The sequence below is a fragment of the Ascidiella aspersa genome, chromosome 9 (genome assembly GCF_963924565.1).
Source record: "Ascidiella aspersa chromosome 9, kaAscAspe10.2, whole genome shotgun sequence".
Classification (NCBI taxonomy): domain Eukaryota; kingdom Metazoa; phylum Chordata; class Ascidiacea; order Phlebobranchia; family Ascidiidae; genus Ascidiella; species Ascidiella aspersa.
The window spans coordinates 25555564-25569610 of NC_139455.1; the positions used below are offsets into that span (position 1 = coordinate 25555564).

Genomic DNA, 14047 nt, shown 5'->3' on the forward strand with positions numbered 1-14047 from the left:
TAAGCAACGTTTCTAAATCGCTTATTCCTAGCATAATAATACAGCGTCAGTGGTCGGCATAGAAAAGCGGTTTTCCAGTGATTGCTTTGAAACGGATGCAGGTTGACAGAAGGGCGCTAATGCGGCCACAACCCCGGATCATTTATGCGCGGGAAAAGGACGTCAGAAAAGCAAAAGCAGAACCGCCGAACCAATGATAACAGTCGTTGTCCGTTTTTTCCTGTCAGCACGTTTCATTTCCTTCGGGGATTTGCGATCGGCGCTGACTTGAGTAAATAATCAAGTTGTGTTGGACGGCCTGGGCCTGCGCGGAAGACCAAATCAAATTGACCGCCCTCCCCGCTGGTCTGCGTTTTGTGGGGGTAGGGGGACTTTGGTGCAATCGAGATCACGCAAAAAACAAATTGCCGTCTTGGCGCGGCCTTCTTATCGTTTCGCCTTGAGGTAATATCATGCTTTGAGTTGGTCGTTTTCTCTCTTTAAGTATAAGGGTTTTGGAGCATAATGGCTGGAAGTTGTAGTTAAGTCTAATGAAAAAGTCAATACAGAACTAGGTAGCATTTTGTGAACTTTTAGATAAAAACGGAATGCATTTAAAAAAACGTAAACGTTCACAAAATGCTTCCTACTTCTGTATGGGCTTCCATATTCGTTCTACGTCTAACTACAACCTCCAGCCATTATCTTAACATTTATTAGAAAGGTTTACAAAATACCACCTTCTTATATACCATCTTCATACATTCTTCTCAGGATTTAGTGCGTCTATTTTCCGTTCCCTTACACCAGTGGTTCCCAAACTGTGGTACGCGTACCACCGGTGGTACGCGAGAGTCTTTCAGGTGGTACGCGACTACGTATAAAATTTTCAAAGCATCTGTATACATTTCCGAAAACTTTCAACTTTGAAAACTTTCAGATTGGGTAATTTGCAATCTTGCGTTTTAGTTACCTTTAAGTTGAGGTTTCGCTTGTTTATGACGTAACACTTATGTTGTTCAGGAAAATAAAACGTTAATTGTTAGCAGCTGGTGGAGAAAAAACAACTACATAAATCGCATTAAAACTATTTGCTGTGTTTTGTTTAATTTATGGCTTTTATGTCTTCTTGGAATGACATATGTCAAACTTTAATACAGCTACATGCTCATTTTCTTATATGCTAAAATAGCTATAGTTTGAGATATTCTAGTCAGATGTAGGCTTAACTTAAGTGGTACATGATCACTGTACAAAAGCTCAAAATGGTACGCGAGATAAAAAGTTTGGGAATCACTGCCTTACACGGCTTGTTCTGGGCGCTACACGGCTTGTTCTGGGTTTGGCGTGTTTCAAATAAATACTCTGTGGCCAGTCAAAATAGCTTTGCAGTGGCGTCTTTTTTTATCTCTGGCATCTCTAAGCTTTACTTGTTTTCGAATGGTACAAGCGTGAGATAAAGCCACTATTTTGCCCATATACAGTAAAACATGCCAGCTATTGTTGTTCTACGATTGCAATAACATACTTTACCGTTTTTATTATTATATTTTGTGACTGCTGAGAAATTTTAAGGTATAACAACTACTTTATTTAAATACATACTTCTATTCCTTTGCTTTAGTTACACAAGTAGGCTTTGTTTTGAGAGACAAATTTTAGAAGTTTTAAAAAACTTTACATTTTTTAAACCACCTTAAAACATCACTGCACATGGGTATTGTTAATTGCTTGTTTAAATATAGATTTTTTAAAGATACTTTGCAACTATTATATCTATGTACAAACTGTTAATTTTCTGCTGTAATCACAGAAGTAGGCTATATTTTGAGAGACATTTCCGTACTTATACCTTAAAATAACATTGGACTTGACCACCAAGTGTTGATTTAACCAGTCGTTCGAGTACTTGTGTTTTTCTTCTGCTAGAAGCTTGTCAAAACCTGCTCTCCAGTGATACATTGGTATGTTTTATAATGATAAGAAACCCAAGCTCATGCTGCAAGATTACAAATGCCCAGCTAGGTTTCTAGTAAAACACCTGCTGTTGTCAACAAACTTGTGCAACTTTGATCAATGTCCTGTCATCAAAACAGATTTGTGGCTTTCCTGTGAAAAGTTGTCAAGTTTAAGTGATTCAACTCTGGAACTCTAGATATTTGTGCAAAGGCCACTTTTTACATGTAATTTATCACATTGCTTATCTGTGTGTTCCAAATACATTTCTTTGCCATGCCATTACATTTAGTTCATATTAGGTACCTACAATTTAGTTTACATAAAATTTATATCATGCCAACACACCTAATTAAGCTTGTATTAATTTTACCTTTCTGACATATAGACAGGGCCTTAACAAAGTCAGATATTGATTTTCTGGATGTTATTTGAACAAAGGGGTTGTTTGAGTTGTAAGTATGGTGTGAATTATTTGACAATAATCTACTTTATTGGTGTTAGATTTTGAATTATTAATGAATCTGAATGTGTTTTTAGTAAGTTAGTTATTGGGAATGTAATTTTTTTCCTAAAGCATGGATTTAAAGTTAATTCATAAATTTAAAGTCATTATTGCTCATTGTGAAGTCATAAACAATTATTATTTAATCTGAAACATGTTGTTTAACAAAAAACAAACAAACTAGAAATGGCTTACTACTGGTTCAATATTATTGATCAATTTAAATTTTTATTTGTTTATAGCACAAAATGAACACAGGCATAACATTTGTTTTGTTTTGCATAAATCACATTTTTTGCAGCACTGGTTTTAACACAGAACAGAGTGGCATACACAAACAAACATTGCATTTATATTAAGTCGACTATATTTCCTAAATTAACATTTTAACAAACATTTGTTGAACCAAAATCACAGTGAAGAACCAATTTATTGAATAACTTGGTTTTGTTGATATATTACAAACATTTCAATCAAATGTCAAATTAATTGTTTATTCTTTTCCCCTCCCATTGTAGTAGGGCAGCCTCAATATATTTTCATTTGTTAAAAAGAGTTTTTTTTTTAAGTTATGTTGACACTTGTCTGTTTTTTTTTTAATTTTTTTGAACACAGCAATAAAAAGTTAACTGAAAAAAAATGAAAACAATAGCTGAATACAAAATGTTTTAATTTAAAACTTTAAACATTTTTTTAATGTATTTTTATTATTTTTTGGGTCATATTTGCAATATTTCTCGGAACAAATATAGCAAAAAATCTTCTGACAAATATAGCAAAAAATATTCTAAAGTCATTCAGTTTTAATGTATTTTACATGTGGGAAAAAGTAAATTTTTGCGTGTACCAAACATTGAAACGTTTCAAATTGGCATGCCATCTGCTGAATTTGTCCCATACAGGAAACTCAGTGGAGTAGTTGCTTCTGATTCATGTTGTTGCCGTTTGCTTGCCGATGTTCACTCGTAGTTGCTGCGTTGGCCGATCACCTGGTTAATTCGCAGAAGTGACAAGAATATATATACATGCCCAATATGACACTCAATGTATTGTAATGTAGTTAACCTGAACCACCATCAAACTATGTTGCAAAACTTTTTTCTTCTTCTGATTTGCAAATAACTTGTTGGCTTAGGTTTGTAAAAATTTTGAAATCTGCTAATTTTCTGGATTTTTTCACTGCTTTGTACAAAGTGTGTCCTACAGTTTTTGTTTTTGACGTACAAGGTTTAGCATTGAAGACTTGATACATGTTTGCTGATTATGTTCACATTATTCTATTATCTTACTTAATCAGTTATGACCCTGAACTTAACTTTTACTCATGTTAAACAATCGTGCATTTTTGTAGTTGTAGCAGTGGTTCTCTGAACGAGTCTTACAGTGTCAGTTCTACATGTACAAGGTGGAAAACTTGATGTTTTACTGGTAATGTTCCAATTAGAACCAAAAAGACCACAACTAAATTTTTATTCATTCTTACAGAGTTAAACATGTGCATTTGCTATAGGATTCTTTGTAAATTTTCTGAACAAGCCAAACGGTTGCAGTTCTGCATGTACAAGATTTAACATGGAACAACTTCACAAGTGATTTACTGGTTATGTTGAAATTAAAACCAACTAGACCACAACCAAAATCATTCATTCTTATGTTAACATGTGTGCTTTTGATACTTCATCGTATCTGTAGCAGTAATTTTTTAGTCACACAGTTTCAGTTCTGCTCGTACATGGTTTAACGTGGAAGACTTGATATGTTCCGGTTATTTCCCCGGTGTTTGGCAGCACATGCCTCATGTTTAAACAGTGTGGCCATTAACCTACTCTGTCTACCCCACAACTCAAGTGGACAAATATGTGATGCTTACTTTTATCATTATCAGCCTGGCCTAAACTTGTATGATAAGATTCATAATAAAGTATAAAAATCTCCATTAGGAACTAAAATCTTATACCTAGTTTTAAAGTAAATTTAAAGGGTACTTACGTATTTCTGCATTTTATTTGTTATGCTACACTTTTTATGTCGTTTAATTGTACACAATCTGTGTGCCATTATGAAGGCACTCTTTTTAGTATAACTTTTTTATGAATTCAGTTGGTAAACTCAAAAAAATTTTGCCTTTGTTTTTATTACCATGAGATTTCCTAAATGTGCTTGTGAATATTAAAATAATGTATTAGTTAACTTTAAAAAACCTGATACAACTAATGTTGTAGCTTCAAAAATCTTGGATTTTGCTGCATATTTTACCATTTACCATGTAACCTAACAATTTGGTTTTATAAGTGAGACAGCAACCGCACGAAAAAACATCATTTAAAGTTAAGCACATTTTTTGCACTGAAGCATGAGCATGCTGAGTAGAAGCCAGGATACAGCGGTTCGTACTACATTGGCTGGGTACGATCAGATAACACTATGGCTCAATGGGGAATAATGAGAATAATGGGATGCTGGTAACACGACTGCTCAGAAATAGCATGGCGTTTTGAAACCATACACATCATTTTGCCACATCCAAAGCAAAGTACTTTCAACATTTGTCCCGATGAAGATTTCCCATAAACTTCATGACATAAAGGGCATCGAAACTTTAATACATTTATTAATAAATAAATATTTGCCAAAAGAACAATTTTATAATTGGTACCTTCATTTTGTTTTTTTACTGTTGAAAAGCTACAAACTTAGGCTGTAAACCTTAATAAATATAGAGTGCCTAAAAATAAATGGTTTCACAAATTTATAGTTTTTATTTGGTGAGTTACTTTGAAAAGAGTCAACATTTCAAACAGCCTCTTTTATTCTGGCTTCATTTTAGCACTGGGCAAAAATCTGCTCTTTTCCTTGCTATCTGTTGTAGTGCAGGTTTTAGCTATGTGCATAGAAGTAAAAAAATAAAACCATTTTTGCAATTTGACAGCTATACAAAAACATGTAATACTAATAAATTATGATAGTTTGCAGTTCGAAGTCTTTAAAGCAAAATTCAAACACCATCCTGTTTTTGTCATTTGTTGAAATCCTAAAGTTATTTTCCATTGACATTTTATTCTTTCTAGAGAAAATGCTGTTGTTTAACAAGGAACAATGGTTTCATTCAATGCTTTGTTATCATTTGTTTGAGTTATGTTTTGATTCAAATAGTCAGTATGTTTAAGAGTAGTGTTACAATGAACCGCTTGATGTACGTTACACCGTTGAGCCAAAAGAACTTTTGTAAACCAAACAAAATTTAACCACTAAACACATTTCTGGAATATTTTCATTCGTGAATATTTTTTCCAAAATAAAATACTTCATCAGTTTTGACTTTATTCTATTTTCACAGTTTCTAAGCTGAGAGATGTACTAGGTTTTAAAATTAAAATGTTTCATTTAAATACAAAACAGTAAAGTTACAATGTTGACTTTGAAATTTTTGATGAAGCATTAATGTCTGTGTTTGTTAGGATGACAATGTTTAATTGTACAGCCTCATTTGCATAAAATACCTGGGAAATACCAAGAGAATTTCACCAGGTTTTTGTGATTGGTTATTCATCAGACTGTAAAGTATTATAAGCTAAATCTTTGCTTACAGCAAGTCCCAAGTCTAAAAAAATAAAAAACAAGGATTTTTTTTCATTTTATTCTTGCTGTTGTAATTCATGAAATCTATTACTTATATAATTGTGGTTCTTTTTTCTGATGATAGAACACTTTTCTGTCTACAATATATTTGTATTTAGTAAGACTTTGCCGCAACCCTTGAGGTTTAAAAACATTTCTTAATATCTTCTTCTTCACATATTTTTTGAGAAATGTGCCACAAAGTGTGGGTTGGCATTTACATTTAGAAAATCGGCAAAAGTACAACTTAGATGGATACAATCTCTTGTGTAAAATTGATGTAGATTTGCTTGTTACTGCCAAAACTCATTTCATGACCAGCAGCCAAAAAATCAATGTAAAGGTTCATGTCGAACTAAAAGTTTTGGGAACCAAGTAAAATACAGAAACATTTGTTTCAAGTTAACTTTTTGACTCTGTAAAGGTAGATTTTTTACGTTATCGTAATAAATACAATGCTCAATAAAAATTGCATATTTAACTTTACAAAAACTTTATTTTCATCAAATCTTCTTTTATTCCAGTTTCCAAAGGTCGGAGTCCATCCCCGAGTATTCGAAGAACATCGTCGCTCGATACGATCGCTGGACCGTATCTAACGGGACAATGGCCGAGAGACGGTTCCGTTTTACAACTGGTCAACCACAATCAGTTCATGCGTGACAAAACGACTCAGGTTAGTTTGTTGCTTTCTTCTGAATCTGTAACATTTTGTTAAATAAAAACAAGTAAAAAAATACCTCTTTTTGTGAATTTTTAATATTAAATATTATTTTTCCCCAGTTATAAATAGTTGTTTATAAACTATCAACCAAATTGAAGTTTAACAAGTAATACATATAGACAGCAGTTTTGCATTTGGTATTGATGTTTGGTGCCATAAGATTTACTATAGTGTCGTAAAGCATGTAACAAGTTTTATTTGGCCCATTATAACAGTTATTTGACCGGCAAAGTTAATATGCACTTAATGATTTACTCAAAGTAAACTTTTTCACCGGAACTTCATTTTGATGGAAAGAAAATCGCTCGTTCATAAATATTTCATTCTGTGTTTAACGCACCGAGCTACCATGCATGTCCACTTTTGGCCAAAGTGAATTTGCCAAGTCCTACATTATTGATGTTCCATTGAAATCCTATAAAGTCGATTTTAATCCTGTCAACAGCTTTAAATCTCCTTGTGAATCATGTTTGTTGCTCTCTACATTGCGCACAGATTACTGAACTTAGTACTCTTTAGTGACATGGTTCGGGAATTAGGTTTGTTTATAATTACCTTAATGAATATATTAATAAATAGAGTTGTATTAAATTTTGTTTGTCGTTTAGGTTGTGAGTAAATGTTACAGTAATTGCAAACGTTTTTTTGGATTTTTTTATCTATATAAAGACACAATTATGTAGGTATACAAACACTGCCTTATTTTAATGAAGGTTTTAGTTGTAAGTTTTTCGATTTTAATTACCATTTAACAAACTCACAATAATATGGTGCAAGGTTAATTCATTAACTTTATAAATTATTTTTGCCAATTTGTTTTGTGATAATGTGATATTTTTTGTTGTAAAATTGACATTAAATATACTGAAAATTGTAGTTAAAAAAATATAATCTTTCAATTAAAAAGAAACTTTAAACAAAAACAATCATGTATCACTGCTAATATTGTCAGCCCTGTTTGATTTGTGAAGTTTGTTGTCAAAATAGCATGCATTCTACAAAAACTGTAGTTACAAATATCATCTTTAATTAAAAACAAAATTAACAGAAACACTTTTGTATATTAAAACATTGACAATATTTTATATTTTTTGTCTTAGCAGCCCTCTTTGATTTGTGGTGTTTTGTTGTCAAAATAACATGCATTCTGCATTTTACCATGAGTGTCAAAACTTTGATTGAGCCGAAGTGCTTTCCTGTCACGTCTAACGAATGCTAATTTGTTTACGCTATGCATTCATCTGCCAACCAACCTACAACATTTACATGTGTCACTGCAAATCTACATGATTTTCTATAACCACTTTTCGAGGTTTTAATTTGAGAGAAGAATCTTTTATTGTAAACAAAATAATATGTTTGCTATCTGTTTTTTTGTTGAATAAAGTGTTTGGTGAAAGTCAATCAAGTATTTCATTTGAACTAAACTTTCTGGCTTATTTTTTTTAAACTCTATTGGATCTATAATTGCATTTGCTTAAACCAGTAAGACTAATATTAAGTCTGATGACAATGTCTTTAGCACATTATTTAGGTAGCATTGAATATTTGATAATGTATGTCAATTATCACCTTGGCCCTTGCAGGATAAATGTCAACCTTAATGAATCTTCATTTGAATTAAGATATACTGACGATGCCTTTGCTGGCATATATTTATACATGTTTTAAGATCTTTTAATAGTGTCTGAACTGAATATGAATTGCTAGCTTGGCTAGTGTATTCTGCTGTTGCAACAAATGTTCAAATCTTTATACTTAACCTAGTGTTTACTTAAACTTTATCTATGATAATAATCTTTATACTTAACATAATATTTAATAGAATTTGTTAAATTTAAGAATGATCTAAAAAAATACACAAACTTAAGATCTCTTGTCAATGTGTTACAAGATATGTGTTAAACTTGGTTAATTCAATAATTTGTCACTTGCAGACTATTCTTATAACATAGCAAAATCTTATATTAAACTCACAAATTATTGTTTTCATCCAAAAAGACTGAAGGAGATTTTTATTCGAATTAAGTTTTTAAGCAGATCTAATGATGCCGTTTTGGTGTAACTATGGTTTTCTGCTCATTTTAAAAAGTAAATTTTAATCTTTTTAAATAAAAATAATGATAATATTGTTATTTTATCAACAGGTATCCAACATTATACTTCTGTAATGTTTTGTTTGTTTTTCAGACCCCAGACTGGTCAGTTGAAGTTTTGGGAAACCAACTCCAGCAACTGAAGTCGAGCAATAAAACCAACCATGGAAGGGCAACTTCAATCCCTGACCCTGACTTCAAACAGGTAAGATAGGTGAAAATTCATTTCCGAACTAATTTATTTAAAAAATCATATTTTGGTTCATTTTTTAAAACTTAATAAGGTAAACTTCTGTTTTTTATTTTTTTTGAGGCATTAAAATGTTCTGAACAATTTTGCATACTTTTCAAAATGAACCATTGTTTAGAACAGCTACTTTTTTCGAGGGCACCAGTAATATAATTTTGTTTTGTTAACCAGCTACAAGTGGTATATTGTACTTCTGCAGTTATTAATGTTACCTGTTCACTGTTGTCCTCACATTAAAAAAAATACTAAAATTAAAATACTTTTGTTTTTATACTTATCTTAATTATTCACATTCACATTTGATATTACAGGAGCTTGTTCTTTAGTTTTTCACTTATATTTTTACATGTTAGTTTGCTTAACACAGGATGTTAATTATCTCAGTGTGTGTTGGTGTAGGCGTTTCACTGACTGATCATTTGATTCATAAGAAATGTCACGCCATGCCTGAATAATTACACACCATTTCTCAAATGGATGCATTACATGATTTAGCTTTTGACTTAATATCAAAACAAACAACTATGCACAGACTTTGTATATATGTCCTTTAATATGCAGTATTTATTTAGTATCACTGTAAACTTTTATGCTTTTAGTGTTTTTCTTCATGTTAAAGCTTTCTGTGTAACAACATTAAGATTTTATCTGGTTTAGTAGACAAGGTGAAACATTGTTCTAAACCACTGGCTAGTTTTTTTTCTATTATTTAAAATTTTTAGTTAAACCAAAAGCATACCAACAAGCTAGGGTACTTTTATTGTTATATATATTGTAATCTTTACTATATGCACCTTGTTTTATATCAATAGTTTTCTTCTTTTTATCTGATTGGTCATAATTACATTAATAAAATAAAACTAGTTGTTTAATAATTCCAATTTAAAAAGCTAGACTTTACATTGAAAAGTTTACGATGACTCTCTCTATTGTGCCGTCATAAAACTGAATTATATTGCAATTCCTCATAAAACTGAACAATATTTTTACACAATTATAAACCTTTTTTGAAAGTGGTTTAAACATTCAATCCTCCAAAAGTGTAGTGCTTAACACACTTTAAATTATGATTATTGGACAAAATTTTCCAAGTGTTAAGACTTCTATGCAAAGTATTGAAAATTAATGTAAACATTTCCCAAAAATATCCAACAATTACTTAGAATGTGGGGAGAAATCCTGTCGCCACAAACACACAAAATTAGTTGGTTGTCATGCTTTGCCAAATCTGAATAGCAGCTTCAATTATATGCTGGGTTACTTCAAATGGTAGCCATCATTAACCGAGCCGCGATTTGCTATCAACATCACTACACAACCATTAAATTTCTGGCAAGACCTCGGCCAATTAAATTAGCACCATGTAATTGCATCAAGAATTCTGTGGTTGCTTATATTTAGAAACAGCTGTGTTTTCGATAATGTTCTTAAAAAACAGTAAAGTTCTACCTCAGTGAATTTAAGTAATCGTAAAAAGCTATGTAAAAAAACCTGTTATAGTATAAATAATCATGAAATTATGGCAGATTGCATCATCACATAATTCACTTGCTTTTCAAATTTGTGATAGATAAATGGATTTCTTGGTAACCCAATATAAATGAAGAATCATTAGAATAAGGTTAGTGTTTTTTTTTCTGAACACCAATGTCTTGGTTAGGAATGTGTAAAATTCCTAATTCCCAAGTATTCATAAAAAAATTAGTGAAGAATGTCTGTCTGTTACATTGCTAAATATTTTATTATTAAAAAAAACAAGATATGTCCCGAAAATAAATTTTCGGCCCATATAAATAGGCAAAAAATTGGTATGTAAAGACTATCTTACCCAAAACCGTTCATAAAACTGCTTGTTTCTAAATTTCATTAATAATCTCAACTATATCACCTTAGGGTTGGACAAATAAATATCACACTAGACCAGGTATCGTGTCTGCGTTCCGATATTATTGCACATCCCATATTTCCCGGTATAAATGAAGCATCAGGCGCCATGAGGTGCTGAGCTTAATCCTGTTTACGGCTGCCATCCTGCGAACACTTCCCTTATGCACTTTTGTGTCAGTCACGCCTAAATAGAGGCGTAGTAAAGTGGCACTATTCGCTGCAACCATGCTTGTCTCACTGAGCAGTTATTTCACAAAAACACGAGCTTTTGAAAGATCTGAAACAGTTATACCAGTGATTCCCAACTCTTTTGGACTTACGGCGCTCTTCTTAAACTATAAACAGTTTGCGGCACCCTTACTTGCATTTTCGCCAAGTGCTAACTGTAGTGTCACAATAAAAGATCTTTAAACCTTACACAAGGTAGAAAAACTTTGTGAATTTGTTGCACTCCAATTGTATCAAAAACATTGTATTAAGAAGTTTACCAATAGAGCAAAAGTTGGAATCTAAAGGGACTTAGTTAGTATCTACCCCTTGAGCGTTAGAAACGGCACTTCGATTTGGAAGCACTGCCTTATATAGATATTAACGCCTATAAAATAGTAGGTATCATTGTTTTAGTAGTCCAGTAAAACAATAGGCACTGTTGCGTCATATTGTGTGCTTACAGTTAGTCGTAAAATGAATACTAAAGATAATGCAGATAATGCAGATGCAGAAGTAGGCAGCATTGTGTGGCTACTTCAAATAAATCTGTATTATTTTTCCACATGGCTGTGAAGTCGAAAACGCTCGATTTATTAACTTTTTATGCCCTTATTTTAACAACTCTTAGCTGTGTATTTTCTTTATGCACTTGGTTGATATTCTGTAAAATTTCTACGACGGAAATTTTGAATATTTTTTACCCTGAAATAAAACTAGTCCAAATAGTGTTTGATTGAAATGAAATGACGTGCATCTAGCTTATTTATTGATCTGATTAAACCGTGATAATTACAAACCAGCTTATTTTCTTTTTTACCGCTAACAGGAAAATTAATTTTTTTAACAGGAAAATTAATTTCCTTTCTGTATTCCCCTTAAGCAAGGATTATTTATATTTTTACGCAATTTGTTTTCCATGGAGATGCGCCAACAGACATTATTACGTGTCATAACTAATTTGTCTTTTTTTCCCCTTAAGCAAGGATTATTTATATTTTTACGCAATTTGTTTTCCATGGAGATGCGCCAACAGACATTATTACGTGTCATAACTAATTTTTCTTTTTTTCTGCTTAAGCACGGATTATTTATACTTTTTAAAATCATTTTTTTGTCTGGATACGCCAGCAACATATTCGTCGTGTTTTTAAACACGAATTAAAAACAATGACAAGAAATGTTTGATTAAATGAAATAACTTACAACTAGCTTGATCACTTTGAAGGGTGAAATGATTATATTGATTTTTACCAGCGTTTTTTTTTTGTCAAGGTGCGTATTCAGATGTAATTTATCATTTTTCAGCTTTAGCACGGATTATTTATATTTTTACCCATTTTTTCCATCCAGATGCGCCAACAGACATTATTATAGGGTATTTCTCGTTTGTCTTCGTTTTTTAGCTTAAGCACGGATTATTTACATTTTTTAACCTATTAATTTTTTTTCCAGATGCGCCAACAGATTCGTCGTATTGGCAAGAGTCGTCATGGCGACAAGAAGGAAAGATCACCTCCAGTTCATGGAAACCACTCAGCTCTGCAACAATTACCTGTAAGTTGTTCATATAAAGGTATAAGTTATCAAGGCTTAAGTTTACAAGGGGCCTTATTTATTCTTCACTTTTTGGACCACCTATTAAAGCGACAGACAGACCTTTTTTAGCATGCCGTGTTTTTGTATTTTTGCCACTGCAACAATTACATGTGAGTTGTGCATTTGAGAGTGTAAATTGTACAGCTAAGAGGATAAAATATTAAGGCTTGTTTTACCTTATTATTTGGCTTATTTCAACCATTACCAAAGTTGTGCACCTGAAAGCTTAACAGACTTTGGATTGAACTTTTTTATTTCATGTCCTCAATTTTTGCCTCATATTTCTTTCACATGCCGTTTTTTTAGGCTTTTGGCTCACTGCAACAATTACCTGCAATTTTTTTTCTTTAAAAATCCGGAAGTGCTGTCAATTTACATTTTCGCACAATCGTGATAAAACACACGGAAGTCTGAAGCAGGTTCAATTCTTTTTGAAAAGCGAATAAAGGTTTTAAGAAAAACATGTACTTTCCGGTTCAGTCACCTATTCCTGATAATTTAAAACGTGATAAAATTTTGCACTTTTATAATAACGTGCGAATTTTAAAATGCCAAGTTACAAATTCACACAAGTGTAAAAAGGTTCAAGTCTCTCGTAATCAGATTTCGTATTTTTTCAGCGAAAAATCAAACCCTGCGATTCACTTTTCTTGACAAATTTCGGATTTGTTGACATTCTACATTTTCCACCAAAACATAAGAAATGATCTTCTTGATAAAGAAAGACTTAATACAAGTGTAAACCGTATGTTGCTCTTAGTAGGAGTGACGTAGCAACCCCCAACTGATTATATCTCTCGTTTGTCTTGACTCATTTTAAACAAATAGTTTCAGCCTAAGTGTAAAGAAGGTTCAAATAGAAAATGAAGGTCCCTCTTATGAAGAAAAACATATGATCCGGTACTGTCACCTATGCCTGACAATATATCCCATATATCCCCGAAGATAAAAACGCTGTAATTAATTTAAGTAGCTTTTTCGGTGACAAATTTGGATTTGTTGACATTCAGTGTTTTTGCTACCCAAGTGTAAAATGAGTTCAAGTCGTTCGACCAAGTACATAAAGGTTCCCCAAATTAAAAAAACACGTGCGAACCAGTTTAGTCACCTATTTCTGATAATTTCGAACGTGTTGACATTTTACCTTTTCGCCACAACGTGCAATCCTGTATGTTCAACCGGTAGCCCTGTCTACCCCCGTATTCCTGTCCACTTTGTCGAGCAAT

The 14047-nt window shown here is 32.3% G+C and overlaps 1 protein-coding gene across 1 annotated transcript in view; it reads left to right on the plus strand.

Annotated features, from left to right (window-relative positions):
* The window catches only part of LOC146134645 (protein FAM117B-like), a 46515-nt gene that overhangs the window by 14976 nt on the left and 17492 nt on the right, over nucleotides 1-14047 (plus strand). Inside the window, exons 3-5 of the mRNA XM_083396667.1 lie at nucleotides 6583-6734; nucleotides 8973-9083; nucleotides 12678-12779. Of these exons, the coding sequence (XP_083252793.1) occupies nucleotides 6583-6734; nucleotides 8973-9083; nucleotides 12678-12779 (365 nt within the window). The remainder of the gene's footprint in view (nucleotides 1-6582; nucleotides 6735-8972; nucleotides 9084-12677; nucleotides 12780-14047) is intronic.